The sequence below is a fragment of the Zootermopsis nevadensis genome, unplaced genomic scaffold, assembly GCF_977971745.1.
Source record: "Zootermopsis nevadensis isolate Lab colony 2312 unplaced genomic scaffold, Znev_1.0 Znev_ptg000022l, whole genome shotgun sequence".
NCBI lineage: Eukaryota > Metazoa > Arthropoda > Insecta > Blattodea > Termopsidae > Zootermopsis > Zootermopsis nevadensis.
Genome location: NW_028259154.1, coordinates 27424643 through 27445497, shown reverse-complemented (window position 1 = coordinate 27445497; position 20855 = coordinate 27424643). Strand labels below are relative to the sequence as shown.

General features: G+C 40.4%; 1 protein-coding gene across 5 annotated transcripts in view; it reads right to left on the bottom strand.

The window, feature by feature from the left end:
* Positions 1 to 9600: 9600 nt before the first annotated feature.
* LOC110836403 (xylosyl- and glucuronyltransferase LARGE1) overlaps positions 9601 to 20855 on the bottom strand; it is a 99319-nt gene continuing 88064 nt past the window's right edge. Inside the window, exons 1-13 of one of the 5 annotated variants that reach the window (XM_022077550.2) lie at positions 20062 to 20278; positions 19172 to 19380; positions 18542 to 18737; positions 17496 to 17710; positions 17209 to 17294; positions 16816 to 17065; positions 15904 to 16071; positions 13983 to 14163; positions 13453 to 13577; positions 13171 to 13326; positions 11181 to 11360; positions 10450 to 10673; positions 9601 to 10127 (exon numbers count right to left, since the gene is read on the bottom strand). In XM_022077550.2, coding sequence (XP_021933242.1) covers positions 10046 to 10127; positions 10450 to 10673; positions 11181 to 11360; positions 13171 to 13326; positions 13453 to 13577; positions 13983 to 14163; positions 15904 to 16071; positions 16816 to 17065; positions 17209 to 17294; positions 17496 to 17710; positions 18542 to 18737; positions 19172 to 19366 — 2058 coding nt within the window. In that variant the 5' untranslated portion in view covers positions 19367 to 19380; positions 20062 to 20278 and the 3' untranslated portion in view covers positions 9601 to 10045. Of the gene's footprint in view, positions 10128 to 10449; positions 10674 to 11180; positions 11361 to 13170; positions 13327 to 13452; positions 13578 to 13982; positions 14164 to 15903; positions 16072 to 16815; positions 17066 to 17208; positions 17295 to 17495; positions 17711 to 18541; positions 18738 to 19171; positions 19400 to 19479; positions 20279 to 20855 lie in introns of those variants that run through there. The other 4 variants (XM_022077549.2, XM_022077548.2, XM_022077547.2 and 1 more) reach the window with 4 other exon arrangements.

Genomic DNA, 20855 nt, shown 5'->3' with positions numbered 1-20855 from the left:
TGTCACATGTAAATAGCTGATTATAAATATGAAAACAAAACTATTTAATATTAGCAATGGCATCTGAGTGCATCGTAACCCTATTTGACGGAAATGTACTCATCAAATTATATGAAACCGAACTGACATAATATTATCACAATAATTATTTAAGTAAGTGCATTTAAAATTATTTTCATGAAACTACGACAATAACTTTACAATGGGACCACTGAATTTTTAGACTAAATCATAAGAATGACAATCAACAATTAATGTCCTACAGTAATTTGATTCCCAAACGTTCGCCAGAATTTTGAAGACAAACTTCTAGAAACTTTGCAAAACTCATTCATTATTAATATGTAATATGATTCAGATCAGCTTGAATATTCATGTCGGCGAAAAAATACAACACTCGGAAAAATCAAGATGTCTACCACTTTCGCAACTAATTAATTATTCATATTCATGTGTAGTCGGTACAGTTCCTATAGGCCATGCGGATTACAAAGCCACTGGTCAGCAGTAATTTTGTGTATGTGCTCAAAAGTCGGCAAACAAATTTAATATTTTGGAAAAGTTCTTCATTTCTGAATGACTTGAATATTTAATATTTCTACATCGCAAAAAGACGCCATAATGGCTACCAACTTCGCACGTAATTTTCCATGTTGGAATGAATATCGTGAATAATGATTTTGCAATTCTTGACCGAGCAACGTGAAATCAAAGTCGAAGTTATTTCAAATCACGAAACTGTTACGACGTTTTTAGCGAACACTTCTTCATTGTTTCACACGACCTGATTTGCACACACCACGAACTACTTTTTATCCAACTATACAAACTAAAGTGAAGTAGCTTTTAGACGTGTCCGAGAACATTTAATTTGTCTCTATTAATACGAAATCACAATTAATTTCACGTAAACTATTTAATACAACTTATGAACACTAGTTGCTTATTCTACAATACCAGATTCGTACGCTGTAGGCCAAGATAGACTGCAGGCAGGCTCACGTCTCACCCTTACGAAGGCTAATGGCTCTCTGATGCTACGCGATTAAAAAAATGAAGAGCGATTTCGCCCGTAAGATGTCACCCCACCTGACATCCTGTGACGGTTCAAGCTAAATCTAACAAATGGACGGCATTTAATGATCAAAATAATAAGTGCAGACGTCACTAAATATATTTAGTACGCCTATTATTTGGGTTTTAAAGTTCGACACACATAAAATTATATAAATTTTAACCTGGGGTAAGTGACGTCAGAGACCAGACAAGCAAATGGCGCGCCGCGGTTCCCACGCTATGTCACTATGTATCCCTCCGCTGTTACTAACCGAGTGCCCAATGTTTCAAGCTTTTCAGCACAAAAGCATTCGTCCAAAACGCAAAATGTAGGCGTTTGTGACACTGCATAAATGCCATTGACCAAGTTTCGGGTCGTAAATAATCCAAACACAAGAGAATTATTGAACATACATTAACTTGAAAACATCCAAGGTTTCCAGTTAAAATCTGAGGGCCCACAAAATTGAGCCATCGTAGGTTTAGCTTCTTGAAATTCTGTAGCCATTATTCAGTCTTTGTATAAATGTATTCAAATACATTAGGACTGTTCTCGTCACGTTATGGGCTCTAGATTTGTCTGCGAAAGAAACTACAGAACAGAATGCTTCTTGACAACGTAATAGTCGCTAGGCTATTCAAGAAATCTGACTTCTGGAAAAGTATTCTAGACTTCCGCGGTTTGCCCTATTAGATCACAGCGCATGGAGCATTATATTTGTTATTGAAGCTGAGAACACAAGCAACGAACACACTAGGACAGTGAAGGCTCTGTCTTGCTGCTGTGGGTAACGTCAGGCAGCGACACGCGGCTTGGGAACTGGGCGCTGTGGAATGGGGTTCGTACTCGGCAGGTTACTGGTTTGAATCCAAGCCTGTATGCTCTGCTGTTGTACTTAGCTACTGTGTTTTATGCGGAAAGTCTGGATAATAAAGGCAGGTGGATGGACTTTCGGACAGGTAGATAGATAGAGATCTGCTTTGCCATAATCTTAAGCTCAGAGGGGGTTCGAAACATTTATTACATGAATAACCATCCCCTCATACATAAAAAGTAAAGATCGAAAGAGGTGTGTTATACATCTAACGCACAGTAAATTTTATTTCAACGACAATTAACATGAAACACCCTGTTTCAACTCAACCTTCTTTTAAATGGGGGTGGAGTCGCATAGCGTGTGTCACCAAGCAAGCCATCACAGCTGCAGTTTTAGTAAGTTCACTGTGACAAGAAATTCAGGAACGCTAAAATTGTTGAAATAACACGCACGTTGCATTCTGCATTCATGGTCAGTTGCATCGTAACTCAGTAAAGTCCCAAAATTTAAAAAGTTTGCCTGCCGCATTTGAACGTTAAACAGTGAACGAAAATTCTGACAGCGTACAGAAGCCTGTCGTCATAACCGGTTCTTTTTAAATTCTAAATTACGCATGTCTTTTGAAAATCAGCCTCGAGCACGTGATAAAATAACTCCACCCCACAAAGCATTCTTGTACCCAATCGGTAATAGTCGCCACAAACCTCTAATTAGATCACGTGGCTAATAAAATATGCTCGGTACGGAATGATTTTCTGGATATGGACACTTGTTCTCGAGTCTTAGCTCTGCCTTCTTCTTCTTCTTTTTATCTTTAAGTTTCATTTTCACTTCTCGGCCTCTTAAAGCCGGGTCCACACTGACGCTCACTGCCATAACATAACAGCGGAAGGCGAAAATGTGGACCCAGGTTTGTGCCCGAAATATTCAACACAGTAATGTCAACGAAATTGACCATGTTTCGCACCCATACCACACAGCAGGCAAAATTAGTATTTTGTATACTTTAATCTTCAGGTTCTTAGAAATCAGACAGGAAGACAAAATATTTTGAACTGAGAAGTAGCAAGCATTTCCGGAATTTAATCTCCTCCTAACTTCCTCGTGAGCATCATTTTGAATCGTTATTGTTTTTCACAAGTATTTGAACTTTGTCACACTTTCAAAGGACTTATTAGCCTCCTTAATGTCTGTCGCGTACATCGCGGCGTCCGCTACGACGTGGCTGGTCGCACACTGCGTCCACTCCCTGAGAGCGACGTAGCTGGTGGGATATTTCGGGTTTTTGATGGGTTGTCTCAGGGATTCTTAATTAGCTAAGCGAATCGGTAGGCATGGACTCGAGTCTCATTTGGTGTCAGGGCCAGTTCATAACCTGCGTGATCGTTGATCTAGAAATGTTGATCCCGCGTCACGCAGTCCAATCCTTAATGCTTTATGATCCACGGCGCTTGAGATGGCTCCCTCGCCCCTTCCGGGTCTCCCACTGAGGCTTTATTCTCATGGCCTTGTTTCCGTCGGTCTCTCGACTCGCAGTTGTTGACATCGCTCGGTTAATCCGTGGCTTCAGAGTCCTGTTCTGTCCTGGTTGTGACGCGAGCCTATGACGTCATTTACTAACCCACGTGGTATTACCACCTGATCGGGACAACGACCTCCCGCTCGCCGATGTAGCAAGCCATCTTTGTCAAGGTAGAACTGACCTTTGTCAAAGTTATTTCTACAGACGCTGACGAAAACTGTCGCTCTGCTGCTGCAGCCATGTTTTCCCGACTCAAGGGGTCGACTTAGGGCGTCTACATGCTGGATAGACTATCCTGGGCGGAAATCGAACTCCGCTAATCTGAGAGACCATCTCATTAACCGGGAGTTGGTGTCTGAGAATTTCTTTAGATAAACCCAAAGACTACAATCACGCAACAATTTTTACCCACTTCTGTCTTCTTCTCTCTCTCTCTCTCTGCGAACTTGGCCACAACGAATTCAGCGGGAGAAGGGCATAAGTGATCGAACCTGAATCCTAAGGTACCACACGCCTCGTAGCCGAAGAGGTAACGTACGAGACTGTGGGGGATGACGTCGGCAGTTCGAGACCCTGCGGATTTTTACAGTAGTATTAAGTTCTAGAAATAAAAGGAGGGCAGAAACGGGTTTGGTTTTGTATGCTTAACCTTCCCGATTTCTGCCCGCTAAAAAATTGGATAGATCGTTCTAAATGGCGTTAAAGTAGAAAGTAACTAAAATTTGAAGTAGACATTGCTGCAGAGCTCGACCGTCGATGTACGACGCACCGTTGGACTTGCCTCAAAAATAAATAAACATCACGTACAAGCAGCTTAAAGTGTCTCGTTTGCGTGCGGTGTGTGGTAGTTGGCTGCCTGTGTTCTGAGTCAAAGTCACACGGTGCGTGATATCTGACTGGCTAACTTCTTCGGTGCTTGCTACTTTCCGCGTTGCCTGACAGCACAAGTCCCTCGGCGATACCGACTACATAAGAATAAAATTAAGAATATATATACGCATGTGTATATAAATATGCATATATATATATATATATTTTTTTTTGAGAGAATAAGAAATTTTGGTAGAATCAAAAAAGAGTAAAAACATAATATAATAAGAAATCACATAAAGTACGTTGCCGTGGCTTTTGTGTGTGCGCGCGAGTGCGGTGCATGCTACTTGGTCGGTCGAGTTCCGAGTCAATGTCCGGCGGTGCGTCGTAGTCAGCAGGTCCCGTTCTGAGGCAAAGTCAGACGGCGCGCGGTAGTTTTCTGTTTTGCTTGGCACCACAAACCCCTCGGCGATACCGACTTGGTAAGAATAAAAAATAACAATATATATGCATACATTCATTTTTATGTACGTATTTATATATATATTTTTTAAATAAGTGTTAGTGCGCTGTCACGGGGAGGCTGCCCGTGCCTCTGGCGACAGATTGCTAGATGACAACTAAAACTGCGTCTCTATCTCAACCACACCCTCCCCTTCCAACTCACGTGACATGTGACGGACGACCTTGAGATCATCACAAGGAAACCCAGACAATGATTACGAGAGAAATGCATCTGGGGCAATGACAGAACATCATTTAGAAGTGGTGGAATGATGACTGTAGGTGCTAAGGAGCTAGTTACTATGAGAAACTGGCAGGGTGCTGGGGCCACCAACCTTGTCGCAAATACTTTGAGTGGACGTGGAGATTCCCCACTAAGTAAAGGAGAGCCACCTAAATGTTTTACCTTGAGGAAACATCTCTCCATGACACCAGCAGCAGCAATCTCAACGTAACAAGTAGAAACAGAACAAAATAAAGAGAGCAATTCTACAAAAACATTTCTTTTGTATCTGACATTACGTCATTAAACAGTTTCACGAGACGCGGTTTTAGTGCACGCTGATTACTGAATTGACGGCAATTTCTGATTGAGGTCACAATGTTTATCAAGATCCCGGGACCCCTTCAACATGATTAATAAAACGTGCAACAAACAAAACTACGTTCTACCTCAATGATTCATACGCAAAGGAATCTTCACTTGCAGACGGCTCGAACACAAACATCCGGCAAAAGAGCTGTACCACTTAAAGTCCTCTCCCTTCCATTTCAGCGCGGATTCTCACAGTAGAAGTAAGTTCTAGAAATAAAAGGAGGGCAGACACGGATTTCGTATTGTATGCATTTCCTTCCTGATTTCTGCCCTCTAAAAAATAACTGAGGGTTTTCCTGGAGTGGGATATGGGAGCCTTAGATGAGAGGAAGGAGGGGGTTATGCAAAAACATATTTATGAGGGAGCAGCCAAGGTGGTCCACCAACACCAAACAGACATCACGTATTCAAAGCACTTGAGTCGAAAAAGAAAGAATCCAACCAAATTCTGGCACACCATCGCTACACCCACGAGGACCCTACACGTAAACAGTTATAAATTTGTTTGAAAAAGCTTTACTAATTAGTACACACCACCTCACATGTCTTCAAACATTCACTTTGAGTCTAAGTGAATATATAAAAATAAGTGTACATGACAATCTAAATACAGCCTTCTAAGCAGGATTTCGGGTTTTCTCACCTGCGAGTCCAAAGACGGAAATCTTGTTGGTTGTAGCACCATGTAGTCCGGCACAACTTTACAAACGCTCCACCATCGCCCTTATGCAAATTTTCATTTGTAAACGTAAAAGTAACGGATTTAAATCGATTGCCTACAGCAGTTTTTGTGACCTCTATGAGTGTTCCTTATCAAAGACTCTGAAATAGGTGAGAGTGCAGTAAACAAGTAGCTTTGGCATTTCCGTTGGTAAAAATGGTGTTGACTTTCAAAACGATAAGATACTTGCAAAAAACACCTTCCTTGTGCTCGGCGTTAAATACATCTTAACTTTTCCAGTCGTTTGCCGGACATGTTCAGTGCTACAATTTAAAAAATGTTATATGTATAACCTACCAGCCCGAACACTAACTTTGCTTAACTTCATCATACTCTGCGGCGCCCGCCAAGACTTTTTTGGGTGCCCGCGTTGTTACGGAAAGAGGTTATACTGAATAATGAAGGCCGTTCAACCACGAACATTATCTAATCAAAGCGCAGATCTCGACTTACTGACGTCCATCTTGACGATTGTTTGCGAGCAGCAACGTCATCCTACAGTCCCAAATTTGAAAAACTGGCCGATGAAATGCTGTGTTAAACATCGCACTTGAGTAATAATAATTGTACTTATAAAAGTACGTATTTTTGATCGCGTGGTTTCTTGTATCATTAAACGTCGTGTTGTTTTGTGTATTATTTGGTGTCCATATCTTGTCTAGAGAAATGAAAATTTGGCTTCGTTAATTGGTAGGTGCCTTCCACGATCTCATAAACTCTCAAATGTGCCCGTAGGCACAAAAAGGTTGGGGACCACTGCTCTGCAATAACTGTTGTACTATCCACATTGTTCACAGCATTTTAATACTAGAAAAAGTCTCTGCTTTGGACTTAATGCATACTTATCAAAGCAATGACCAACCAGCTTTAAGGCACACCCAGACTAGTTTCGTTGGTCTAAAATCATCGTTTTCCCATATAATAGCAGAGTTTTAGAAAATAGAACACCAATCACAATTTCCCATGGTGTGTTTAAAACTGACTTCCAGAGATACTTATGCACTGTGAATATTGTGTAATACAAATGGAAATTAACTTCCTTAAAAATGTGCCACGAATTGGATACAATACATATTACACTTCCAATTTCCCACTGCTTCAAATATTCTCTTCAAAGCTTAAAAGCACTCCACTGAACAAAATGACCTCAAAATTAGTGACTTTCTAAAGCACAAATATTTACCTGTAGCTATGAAGTTTTTGCTTTCATTGTGAACCAACTCCTTGTGGGGATTCATCATTCCCACGAGCGCATTAGGACGAAGACTGCCTTCGAAGACACTGCACCACGCGGTCTGACAGATGGCAAACTATCGGATTACACGGCACTACAACGCAGAAGACGGGCAGTCAGCTTCGTAATTGCTGCACTGAAGTAATCGACCATCAGGTTCCATAAAAGACACGAATATTTCTCAATCTCAGGTGTTCCAATTTTTAAGAAATCCCAGATGATTTTTAGTTACACTCCAAACGCTATTTTACTGTGACTGAATTTAAACTGAATAGTTTCTGTCAACATGCAAAATAATTTTTCCATCATTCTGTATATTGTTTACACTTCCACATGACTGAAACAGTGATTTCAAATAAATGTAATGACAACACAAAATTCCAGTTCAGACAGATGGACTCCACACCATCATACACCATTTTAATCAGGAGGGATGTACGCGATCAACGGAGTTATTTGTGAATGCAGTATACGACAGGACAGAAATTATTGTAACATTCTACATCAACCAGTACTAAAATATCCCTGAAAAATTCTCACATCCAAATTTAACTGTTCTGAACTGCTACGTAGTCGGCCGCTCGGAATATATCCATCTTTCGGTCTGTTTCCACGGTAACTTACAAGCAGACCTATTCCACTGTTGCAGAGTCCATGCACATGGGGGGAGTAGGGGATGGCAAATAGGAGGGGAAAAAGCCTCCTGCAACATTACCATGCGGATGGCTAGTTGTTAGATCTGAGGACGTGTTTAATTCACTAAACACATCCAGACCAGAGCATCAAAATGAGGGATCTTGTGATACTAGCTTAAACAGTGTAGATGAAGTTGGTAAAATTGGGTAATCCCCCAAAAATAGGCCACAATTTATAAAGTGCGCAATGGACAATGACGTTTACTTCCCCGTATTAAAGTGAGAATTTTCTTTCAGAATGACTTTCATGAAAAAGAAAAAATCTCTAAGAAACAAACCCGCAAACCAATGAAGTCAATGTAGGATTTGAGGTTTTCACGGCGGTGAGTAGGAAGACGGCCGTCTTCTGGGTTCTGGTAGAAGTTTACCGACATTTCAGACATCCGTAAACTTCTACCAGACTACGCGGCGCAACAACCCAGAAGACGGCCATCTTCAATAAAGTCAAATTTTTTATTGCCACTTCAAAATTTAAGCCATTTCAAATGACTTACAGGAAACATCGTCCGAACCATCTTTTTTGTCATCTTCATATCAGAAATTCTGTGACTACAGACTTCATTCACATTACACGATTATGAAGGACAACTTGCATTCTCTACGCTCCGATATGAAACGGGTTTCTGCAGTTACATTTTCCTTTAATTTTGCTACAAATGAAGAAACAATAGGACAAAAAATGTAATTGTCACAAAATGGCAACCAGTCACCTGATGTGCAAGAAGATCCACGTCCTGAAATGTCATGTGTGTCAACTTCAGGGTCTAACTCATCCTGTTTGTCCAAGACAGCTGAGGGCAAGCCACAATTTGCCACATCTCAGTAGCAGTCGGAGAAGGCAGCCTCGACTCAGTGGTAAGCTATCGCGCTGAGAATAACCTTTAGAAAGTGCAATAAGAACTCACCAGTTCTGCAGCGGATGCTGAAAACTTTGACCTCCTGACTGAATTCACGCAGTATAACTGTAGAATATGGCATTCTTGCCCGGAAATAGCTCTACTCTGAAGGCAGATGTTTCTTAGATTTCCAGAGAGCAGGGATTTGTTTTGTAACCTCATATTTCAAGTTTCCTTACCAATAAAGGCCACGATGCCTGCCACAGACCACGGCTAATTATGCAGTCACTGAAAACCTCCCCTGGTGCTTCCAAATTTATATATGCTGAATGATGTGTTACAAAATCCTGCTGGAAAACACATCATGTTTTTCGGAGCATCAACTACTGTCGTCTTACACAGCTGCAGTTTTAACGACGTGACGACATTACTGAAACGCCGTCTCCCGCACTATTCGTTTCAGAGACTTTCACAAGTCTAGCGCCGATGTCGTCCAATGACTCTTCTGTCAGCACAGTTCATTTCCTGACTTTTTGTCTAGCAATGATCCTGTCGTTTTCAGCTTAGTAACGAGGCAGAGTCGGAACTCATTGTCCTACAAACGCGGTGAAATTTCTGTAACAACTTTGCACTGAAGACACACAATGTTCAGTACTAGATGTCATTCACGTGTGATGACTCATGGCAGAAGAATGACATGCCACAGCCCTCTGACAAACAGGACATCAATAACATTTGCAGATTCCGGACTCACAGGATGTTCACAGAGGCAGAAGTCATTTTGAAATCAAAACACATAAAACAGATTAAATTTGTTACAACAAATCTTATTATCTTCCCCATAATTTTCAAGACACAAAGCGATGCTTACTGCAAAATAATGGTAATGTTTATAAACATTAAATTAGAAAAAATAGAAAGTCACACATCAGATATTAAAATAAGGTACGCTATAAATAGAATTGAGGTGGGAACTGTGAAAATAATTTCAATATTATGCACTCTCATGCAAAATATAATCAAGACAAAATATCACACTTTCAAATTATTATTTCTACATCCATATAAACCATTTTAACAAAACGTAAGTGAAAGCAGACGAATAAATTAATGATTATCGAAAGAACGAGCACTCGCCACGCACAGTCTTCTCGCCGTTACAAATACGCTTCATCAGCAACTCGTATTTCTTGTAACTTGGATGGTGAAGAATGTCTAACAACTTTGGTGGAAATGCAGACAGCACTGCCCCTACTCCAGTTCCATGTCAAACACTTTACTGTAACGTTTACCGAGATCTTTCACAAACTCATTTTTCAATATCTTCAGGCACCTTAAAAAACAGAATAACAAAAACTGTTATGCATACAAAACACATTTAGTTTTAATTCATCAATTTAAGATGCTGATTTATCGCTGTGCGCTTAATAAGGTCCTAGAAGAGTTGCGACGCCTGCATTAATGGAAGCAACCTGATTACTTGTTATCCTCTTAACTTTATATTAAGCATCCGAAGATAATATTAACCACAAACATCTGATATTGCTGAGAAAAGATGAAACAACCATACAATTGTAGTTCATACCTCATTAATTTGACCAATTAGATGGACATGAACCCACCCATTAACAAAAATTAAAAGCACCTTCACTTACTTCCTGTACTGCGATGAGCTCCTGAATTTTGCGATGTCAAAACTAGGAGCATGTGGCATGTGAACAATGAAACCATTTGGCAGGACAACGAACTCAAACCCTTGAGCTTCAAGTTCCATTATATGGGACACCTTATTCCAGCCAAAGCCAACGAATCGAGTGTCATATTCGGGAATATCTTTCCGTACGACGATGTACGGTTCGAAATCAGGTTCCCACTGAACCTAAACAAACCAGAAAGTAGCACTTCTTTTATTCCCCTTATTAGTGGCTAGGGCTTCTAAAATTTGTATAGGTGGGAAAGAAGCAATGTTTGATAAGAACCTTAACTTCCTGAAATTAAACATCTCTTATCTATACTATTTCAGACACAGAAAAATTAAAGCTAAAATATTCAGTTACCTCAATTATTCTGTTACTTAAAAATATCTGCTATAAAATTTCCGTCTTTTACTTGCACTCAGCCTTCAGACGTTACATTTAAATTCTCGAACCGGTACCATTTTGCCAATAATCTTGATCTCCCACAGGTTCTGGGGTTCATATCAACAGTTCAGAGAAACATCTCACCCTGATGATGGAGGCAGCAAGGACCTCTGAAACGTCGATAAACTTCTACCAGACTACACGGCGCAACAACCCAGAAGACGGCCGTCTTCAGACTCACCGCCGTGAAAACCTCAGATCCTACGTTAGCAAAAACTTTCTGAACAGGAACAAGAACACATTACCTTGTATGGCGTTGTGGCCGTCCTCCATTTACCATAGTTAGTAGGGGCATGACCCTTAGTCCACACGTGGTAGCGAAATGTGAAAAGTGTTCCCATGTCCAACATATTTAGAAGTTCTGCTTTACTTTTAGGAAAAATTATGCGGTAACGTTGCGTCTCAAATGCTGGAACCACTAATGCCTGCAAATATTAAAGGTAATAAACAGGAATATTATCATGAAAGTTAGTACCAACGTTGCTTTCAGGAAAGAAGGCATCAAAGTCCAAATTGCATTAGTACAAGATGACCAACACTGGCATCTTCACTACCTTCAAAATCTCATGTGGAACGCATAATATTTCCAAAGGTATCCTTTCACCACATCTGATGGATATGGTGAAAGGAAATTTGATCAAAAACAGGAAAAGAACCAACAAGTGGTTACAGCATCAGGCCAGTCAGGAGTCAAATGACGTGGGTTTGAATCCTGAGCAGGGGATACAATTTTAATTTGTACAAATGAACATACATGACGATGACGTTACAATGACTATAATATATGTACATTACTTAGAAATGTCACAACGTATTAATAAAAAATTCTGTCGTTATCCAAAACTATAGTTCGGGAAAAGCACGATCTTACTGGCTGAAAGACACGAGACACCTACAGGGTATTCTTTGATTTTGCTGGAGAGTAAAGAATGCCTAAGACATACAACTACAAAATTATACACAAAATTCATATTAAGTGGTGAAAGGACCAGCACTCAAAAACGGCAGGAAAATCAACTCCACTTATAATTACTCTCATATAACAAAACATAATCACCTACTTAAATGCTCTACAATCCTAAAATATAATATTTATTCCATAAAGATTGCAATCTCACTTTTAAGTTAATTCTTTAGGTTTACAACACACGACAGACACGAGTTTTTAAAATCTAACTTAAATGTTGCATCCTCTTGCGTGGCATATAAAATGATCCCGAACACAATTTTGTAAGCCAAAATGCACTGCTGCCACATTTATTATTCTGTAACCAAAGTTGCACAACTCTCGCTAATTTGATTAATAAAAAAACTACGTGAATTACTGCTGTCTCTCTGACTGTATAATACCTTACTGTGTTCTTTCAATGTTGGGTACACAATGAAAACTTACAGGATTGATCACGTCTGTCCATTTGTCAACTCAAGAACTGATGGGTAGATTTATATGAACATTTATTACATCCAAGATTTATTTAACAACACTCTCAGCAGCTCTAGTGCCAAATGTAAGTAAATCTGCCCCACTCTACGCCACGCAGGCGCTTGGGGGAGATGAGTATGGCTCCTACTCCTTCTTAACCTCAGCAGTAGACAGGGGAGAGTGGTCAGCATCACGCCCCATGCTTTAACCCCATGAAAGGACCCCAGTACCCACTGGAAAGAAGGTTGGGTGGGCCCCAGACGTGGAGGCCAGTAGAAAAAATCCTCTGCCCCCAACAGGGATCAAAACAGTCATCCAGTTAGTAGCAAGGCACTGACTGAGCTACCCTGGCTCACGAAATGTCAGGTAGGACCTGAAAAGACGTGGTTATGACCTAATTTAAGGTAATATCCCAGCATTTGCCTTGAAGGGACTATGGAAATTCAGACACAAAAAAAAATTAATCAGACAGACTTGTTTTGTCATAAAAAATATGAACCTTAAAGAATCTTAAAAACTTAAAAGAAAAATACAGTAGATCTGAAATTCTCTCTATCCACCAAAAATCAGTAACCAAAAAATGGCAACTGGTGAAAATTTAAACCCCAGTGCACGCGTCTTGCCACTTCAGACAGTTAAATAGACTACTGACACGAGGCATATTTATTTCGGACATTTTGGATGGTAAACCTCAGAGGAGACCTGTAACAAGTGTTAAAGTAAGAGAACTTGTTGGACGGCGATGTACCCACAGACTGCTCGTAGAACACGATAACAAATGCATTTCAGTAGCCAGACACAGAATACAGTACCTTTCTTGAGGCATCCAAATTGAGAATCTGTATGGACTTCTTGAGATATGAATACAGACCATACATTGGGAGGAAGTCAATATCAGTAAGGAAGACATACGGTGTGTTCACTTGCTGTAGACCCACGTTTCGGAGAAAATTCACAGGGTAAAAGCTCTGAAAAATAAACTTCACCTGAAAGATGCTGCTGTACTATTCTCACGTTTAATGAGACAAGGACCTTGAAAAGTTCATGACATTTCAAACAAATCACTAACAAGACTGGCATAAAATTCCACTTACGCCCTCTTTGTAAACCACGTGGTAGCCAATATTCTTTCTGCCGCCCAGGACTTCAGAGCCTAAGGCATAGCTGAGAAACTGCTGGGCTTCTGCATCTGACATATACAGAGTAAGGCTTATTGGTCCTGAAACGTGTTTGAGTGACAAAACAAGTAAAATCTGTGATACACAAGTGACAATTTCATGTTTGTCAACCCACAAATGAAAACTTCAAAGTCATCACACTTAATGAGGAAAACAGGAATGCATTACTACCAAACAGAGAGTGTGTCCATCATAGGACAGGCAATGGTCCACGGTGTTTGGGCATACGTAAACTAAGCAAACTTCTTAAAATAAGGTTTTACTATTACTTCATTCTTACTGCCCTCCAGAATCACATATCGAAATTCAAAACTACTCCGATGGTTTTACTAGTCTCTGTAACCGAGGACAAATCTGCAAGAATTAAAAAGACAAATTTTTACAAGATGTGTTACAACAAAATGTTCATACACATTCAAAAATTAAAATTTTTGTATAAAAATTACCTTCCCAATGTTTGCAAAGTGCCTCGACCATCTGTAACCTATCCATGGACAGCTGCGCAACCAGCGTGACATCATACCCATCGGCTGATGGCTCATACTCATAATCCAGAAAGTAGAGATGCGTTCGCAGACTGTTGACGTGAGCACGACGGAATTCGTAGCACGGGTCCTCTTCATTTAACTGCAACACATCATTTTATTGAGACTGAAGTAACAGTCAGGCTTTCCTTCAAGTCTCCGAGAATCACAGATTAAACCACTTGAAACATAAATTACTGATTTAAACACTGAACAAAATCTTCACTGAGTAAAGGAAAAATGAGTATAGAAATGAAACAATGAATCGTGCAGAACCTTTGCGGCCATAAAGCAAATGAGTGGTATGAAAACTCTGGACAGGATCTTCATTTATGTGCAGAGGAGCTTCCATGGAGTTAGAACTTTCAGAACCAAAAATGTGAACAGCTGCAAAATAAAATAAATGACTTTGAAACAAAGCATAAGTACAAATAAATTTAAGAAGGGCTACCAACCTACAAGAGACTTGGTAAATAAAGATGAGAATCATGACCTGTCTACAGATTCCCAGAAGAATTACTTTTGCCAGCCACGGAATGAAAATGGGATTAATGATCGAATAAATACATACAGCCGAACCATTAATATCTAAGCCTAGCTCTTCTGAAGCTGAGGTTCCCACTGGAAGTTGAACAAACATAAATCACCAGATATTCATCAAATTCCAGCAGAATGGATCCTAGCTGGAGATAAAGCGTAATATTCTGAGATCCTTGAACTTATTACTTCTGCTTCTGATAAGGGACAATTTCCAGATAATTTACTTCACCTATTTAAAAGGGTGATAAGCATAATTACAACAATTATCGAGGAATATCGCTGTTATCAACAACATACACAATTTTACTATATGTACGAACATTAAATTACAGGGTATCAACGGGCACTGGAAGAGAAAATGGCAGTGTGACAGAAGGCAGCTACAGTATGTCACAGAATGATGAAGATTAGAATTTGTTACACTTCATAAACAAAACAAATGACATAACTTGAGACACGTGCAGAAACACTTCAAGTTCACGCACGTCCAATGTGAGTGCCATGAGCAACGCAACAAATCTCTAGGCGCAACTGAGGCTCTGCTCTGACGTGATCCGCCATTTGCCGGTGGCTGGCCAAATCTGGCAGATGCAGCCTTTCATCGGAAAGTTTGTCTTACCAGCATCCGACATAACCAACTCCATAAAATGGGGTTTCTCCCAAAACTCTGGACTGTAGTCACAACTATTGAAATACAAAAAGAAATGTGATTTTACTTCTTTCACGTAGGTCAAAATGTAAACCTATGAAGGGTGAGGAGGATGGACCAAGTCGCATAATGAGGAGCACCATAATTTATATTCTTCGTAAGACATTAGGATGATGAAAGAGGCAGGGCATGTGACGAAGAAAAGTTCGCACAAAAGGTTGAAGGGAATAGACCGCTCATTAGACACAGGCATGTAATATCAAATGTTTCTAGGGGGCTGTTATCTGATCCATCTGGGACCAGTGGTAGGCTCTTGTGAAAACAATTTTGAACCTCTGGATGACATAAAAAACTGAGAATTTCTTAAGGACTCCGCCCCATTGCATTCATTTGTATACAAACATTCTGTAGAGGTAATTATAAGAGCAAAATGCTTGTTTACATAATTAATTACTTTCAGGTTGGCTTTTAATTTGAAGTGAGACTATGGATCACACAACACATTCACCACGCCAAGCACAATTCCTCCGTGTTTATATGAGATATATGTAGCACTAAAGAGGGAAGTTAAGACCAGTGCCACCAACTCTCACGAGCAAAGTCCCTAGCTCAGGCAGCGTCTACAAAAAAAGGCTCGTCGTCCTCATCACTCACCTTGCTAAGCTCTCTTTCCTTCAATGACACCTTCGTATTATTACACCCAAATAATTCTCTCCTCAACAAATTTCCATCATATTCCAGGAACGTCAGATATAAGTTGCGAAAGAATTCCACGTGTTTGTTTTTCACTTTCAGTTTCTTTGGAGAATTCCAATGTATAACCTGAAAAGTTTCACAATATTATTATTTTACACAGTAAAGTTTATGAACGATTTAACGTAATGCGCACACTTCCGTTTCACTATCCTACGCCGATATGTAACATCAGTTGCATTAGTATAGGCCTCGTCACCACATATTTTGGAATTCAGCACTTTACCTGCTGCCTGGATATTTTTAACACGATTCTGCCAACCCAAAAGTAATTTGATAAAGAATAAGACTAGTAATCTCAAAAATATATGCACATGCAGAAAAATTACTTTCATCAAGTACTAAACGGAATTAATGGCATGCGTACGGTTAATCCACTAGTACCTGAGCCCAGTTCTGATTAGACTGAAACTGCTACTCTGAAACGTGACGGTGTCTCAACTTCGAAGAAAGCAACCCAGTAATAATCACAGCTTTAATTTCGTGTTCAGACATGAAAGTGAGCATTTCTTACTCTGTGGTCAGCCATTATCAATCAGAGCCTCCGCAAAGAAACTTTACTGAAGAAACAATTACTTCTGGACACTGACAAAGAGAAAAAAGTTTCGAAGGTGAATGACTACCATCACAATCACAAAAACAGGAGAGCAACAGCTACAGTAAGAGCTTGTGGAACGTAGTGAGGCGACGCACGTACGAAATCCACCGTTTCTCCACGTTATTTTGGGCAGGAGTTGTCGAGTGCCCGTTGTCAACAGTATTTTACAAAACTCTTCTTCTCCACTCCGATTTCAGACCCGGATAAACATTTACCTTGAGATCTGTGACTTCGGTGTAACAGAGTTCACTCCGAGTGTTGTCACTCAGTTGGACGTTCCACTGACAGGGCAAGTTGTACACGAGATATGGGTGTTGCTTGATGATGGCATTGAAGATGTCCTGGTCGGCCAGGCTGGTCGCAAGCATGGTGATGAGGTCCTTCTCGGCGATGAGACGCCACAGCTGACCCCATCCCAATTCGCGCAGCCTCTGCAGCTGAAGAAGAATTACCCCCGTGTTGTACCTTAAACAAACACAGGAAACATTCTAACAGCACATCAATTAACAAACTAAATAATCACACATTCATAAAATGGCACATTTTCATTTTTCTCAACTTTAACTTTACTCATTTGTGCACGTAACAATAGCAAATAAAATACTAACCCCCTCCCTAGAGCAGGCCATGGTCGATGTTTCTTCCACAGTTTTCCCAAGTACCAGTCACTCTGGTTTTCAACAAGACCGATTGCCTAAGAAAATTGGAACATAAAAATCAAACTCCCAGATTTTTTACATCAAAAAATGTTGTAAACATCTTTATTCTCAATCTGTAACTCCAACATGATAATCAAAATACCTGTGATGGGGCGGGAGTTGTATGTTCTGATAACATTAAGAAAGGTGTTACAAATCTAGTAATAATGAACATTAAGGGGAAAAAAGGACCATACCTGTTTAGGACCTAACTTTGAGAAGATACTCCACAATTCCGCTATATCTGTGGCAAACGTGACATCCGTGTCCAGCACAATGGCTTTCCGAAGTGTGTCCGGCAACACTTTAGGAAGCGTAAGTTTCATCAGTCCATAAACACCAGAGTAGTGCTTGTTGGGAATCCACGACACGTCCGGCACTACGTTGTCTGCCAGATAGAAACTTACTTCCGCTGAAATGTCAATATTAAAAAAACATAAAATTCTGTATCTGTTCTTTCTTACTTCAATCGTGGCACAAACAAACAGACACTCTCTTCTTAGGGAGCTGCCTCTCGGGCTACACGTGACATTTAAGAAACAGCAGCTGGCTGCATTACCCACATCCTCTGATGTTTCGAGGATCCGCGTGTGGATTAAATAATACAACCTCACTTCTTTCAGCAGAAATAATTAAGGTTATATTAACAACTACGCCGATTATTTTAGAGTGACAGCTGCACTTCATGCTGTGGAAACTGTACTTCTGAAACCTAGTGAAAAATTTATTGTACAAATTGTTTAACAATTTTTATAGAAGTTGTCGCAAAATTACATTATTGCCAACAAAGCAGCCTTAAAGGCAGATGCTGTTCCAGTGGAACACAGACGAGCCTCTGAAAAGTTTCCTTCTCTGCCGATGGAAAGAATCACTCGGTTAACGGCAGACTTTACGTGCGTTATGTGCTTCGAGTATCTCAAGTGCAATTCCACGTGAAAAGAGAAAAAATGCAATTAGGAACTGCAGATCATTCAGCGGTCCACCCGATGAAAGGTTAAATGGTGAGCAAAACTTTATTTACACAAAGGGAAACGGGTGTGAGGATGAAATAAAATTTTTTGGAAAATTATGAACTGAATTAATGTATTCAGAATCATGCTCAAATACAAATAAACCGCATATTGTCCTACCAGCAAGTTCGCGTCTTTTCATTCGTGAGCAAAGTTGTAAAGACAATTTATACACAGCCCATATTTCCACGGGCAAGTCTGCTCAGACGTGCAAGTGGCACTTGAAATCATACCTTGTGGCACGCTCCAAGTGTAAAACAGTGTTTGGAGGATGACTTGAGCAACAGAGTCAGCAATGAGATGAAAGTGAAGCGGGTTCTTGCTATAAAAAAGTATCGATTTGATAAGCGTGACGACGGAGCGGCTTGAATTGTAACCGGCGCACACGATCGCTACATGCACCACTTCACACTTTGGCACATCCGCTTCCTGAAAAATAAATACAATATAACTTTTATTTTGGTTCAGTCTTCAATAAGAATACTACACTTCTAAATCTGTCCCATCATCGACTTCCTATTTATTTTTATGTGTGGAGTCTTCTGAACTGAGTACATGTCCATCGGGTGATAAGTTATTGTAGTTTGCAACCTAACCTAACCCACATTCTTAGATGTGTTGTGCCAAGTTTACCAACATTACAGAGGTCCTCGCTGCCTCCGCCACCACACGCAAGAAACTTTTATGTCAGTCAGTGTGGTATTTGTGATGAAGAAAGTGGCAAAGAGACACGTTCCTCTCCGAGCTCATCGCTTTCACCGACACTACCATGTATCACCTGGGTGATGAGCGATGGGACCCTAGAAACCGCAGTTCCGCTGCCCCCACGTAGATGAACTTAGAGACAATTACTACTAGCTCACCACATTAGGGCAATGCCCTGAATGGTCATGAGTAGGCTGTAAGAAGTTCTGTGTTGGTGTATTATTGCTGGTTCGCATAGCTGCAACTAGGTGACTCTGAGAGATGCTGAGTTGCCGACGTAAGAGCTGGTTCTGTTCTTCCATCTCGCGCACCCTCCCTGCCAGCCGTGCCTCCCGGCCTGTGAAACCCAGCATGTTGTTTCCATCCGCTGCAGGCAGCGAAACATTACAGTTGCAAATCCACCCTCAAAAATTAAATCAAAACACAGTCAACTACTACATAACGCAGCCAGTAACTGCATACTCACCATGACGATCTACTAGTGTGTAATAGAGCAATGCAGAAGCAATAACTGCTCCAAGAACAAAACTGCTCACCCAATGTCTCGCCACAGGGCATGGCAAAGCATGACGCTGTCTCCTACGAGCAATCCTGATTACTTTATTGTACTGTAACGGATGGCTGCTATTCTGTCAACTGAATACGAGTCACTTCTAGTTAAATGAGACGGGACCAAGAGCAAATGCTTCTTGCGTTGAGGTTAAGTTTTGTTACAGGTTATGTTATACAGCAGATATAGGCCTAAAGCTCAGTAACTGTTACCTTGAACAATAACATTAATATCACAAAACTTCGAGTTTTATTACTATATATTTTCTCTCACAGAGCATTTATGACATGATATTGCATTGCACTAAACAGCTCATTTATGTAACTCTGAAATTAACAACCGAAGGGCGGATCACAACGTAGAGCGAAGCAACAAGGTTCATATTTATTCAATCAGAATAAAACACTATCACAGCAAATTATCGATGGAATATATCACGATATTATTGTCGTAAGTACTTTAACAGACATAACAAAATACATGTTACAAATATCAAACCAGTGCTGGCCGCATTCCATTCACCACAGCCCAAGCAGCTGACACCTCTATTTGTGACGACGGGGAATAACTGCAAAATCGTTGGATTTCAGGTTTTAACAGCGGTTGGTGCGAAGATGTGTATGTTGGTTTCCAGTGCTTTGTAGTATGGTAGAAGTTTACCAATGTTTAAGAGGTCCTTGCGGCAGTGCACGGATTCTAACAAAGCGTGCTTTAACAATATGAAAACTGCTTCTGTGCAAATGTGTGGTAGAACGTTTGTTGGAAAAAAGAAAACTCATCATGATTTGTAAGCTCGGTCATTCAATGCGTATGCTTAAAATAGTTTATATGAACAAGGAGCGCAAATGTTCCTTACAAGAACAAAAAAAAATTAGAAATATTATCTTGAATTCGCCGCTGCTTGTTTAAGAGGCAAATAACTCCTACTTTATAAGAAGCTTTCTCACGAGCGTTGTCACATTTGTGGGAGGCCGTTCGCAGACCCCCCCCTCCGCAAAACTATAACAGGCGCTCAAGGGTCCGTTATCCATCATTTGAATTTATAGACAATCTTCTACTGAAACTTCTTCAGTTACCCTAACGCGTCTGAAAAGCGAGAATAAAAACAGAGGCTGAAAGGCAGGAAATGTCAGAATGACGCATTAATCACCAAATATGTTTACGATGTGAAATGTGTACACAATTGAAGGCGAGACCTAGGCATAAAAGTGTGGATAATATTAAAATGGAGGAAACAGTGAGTTTGTGAACTGGATTAACTAAGCACGGCAAAAACCCTTGTCCAATTTGGC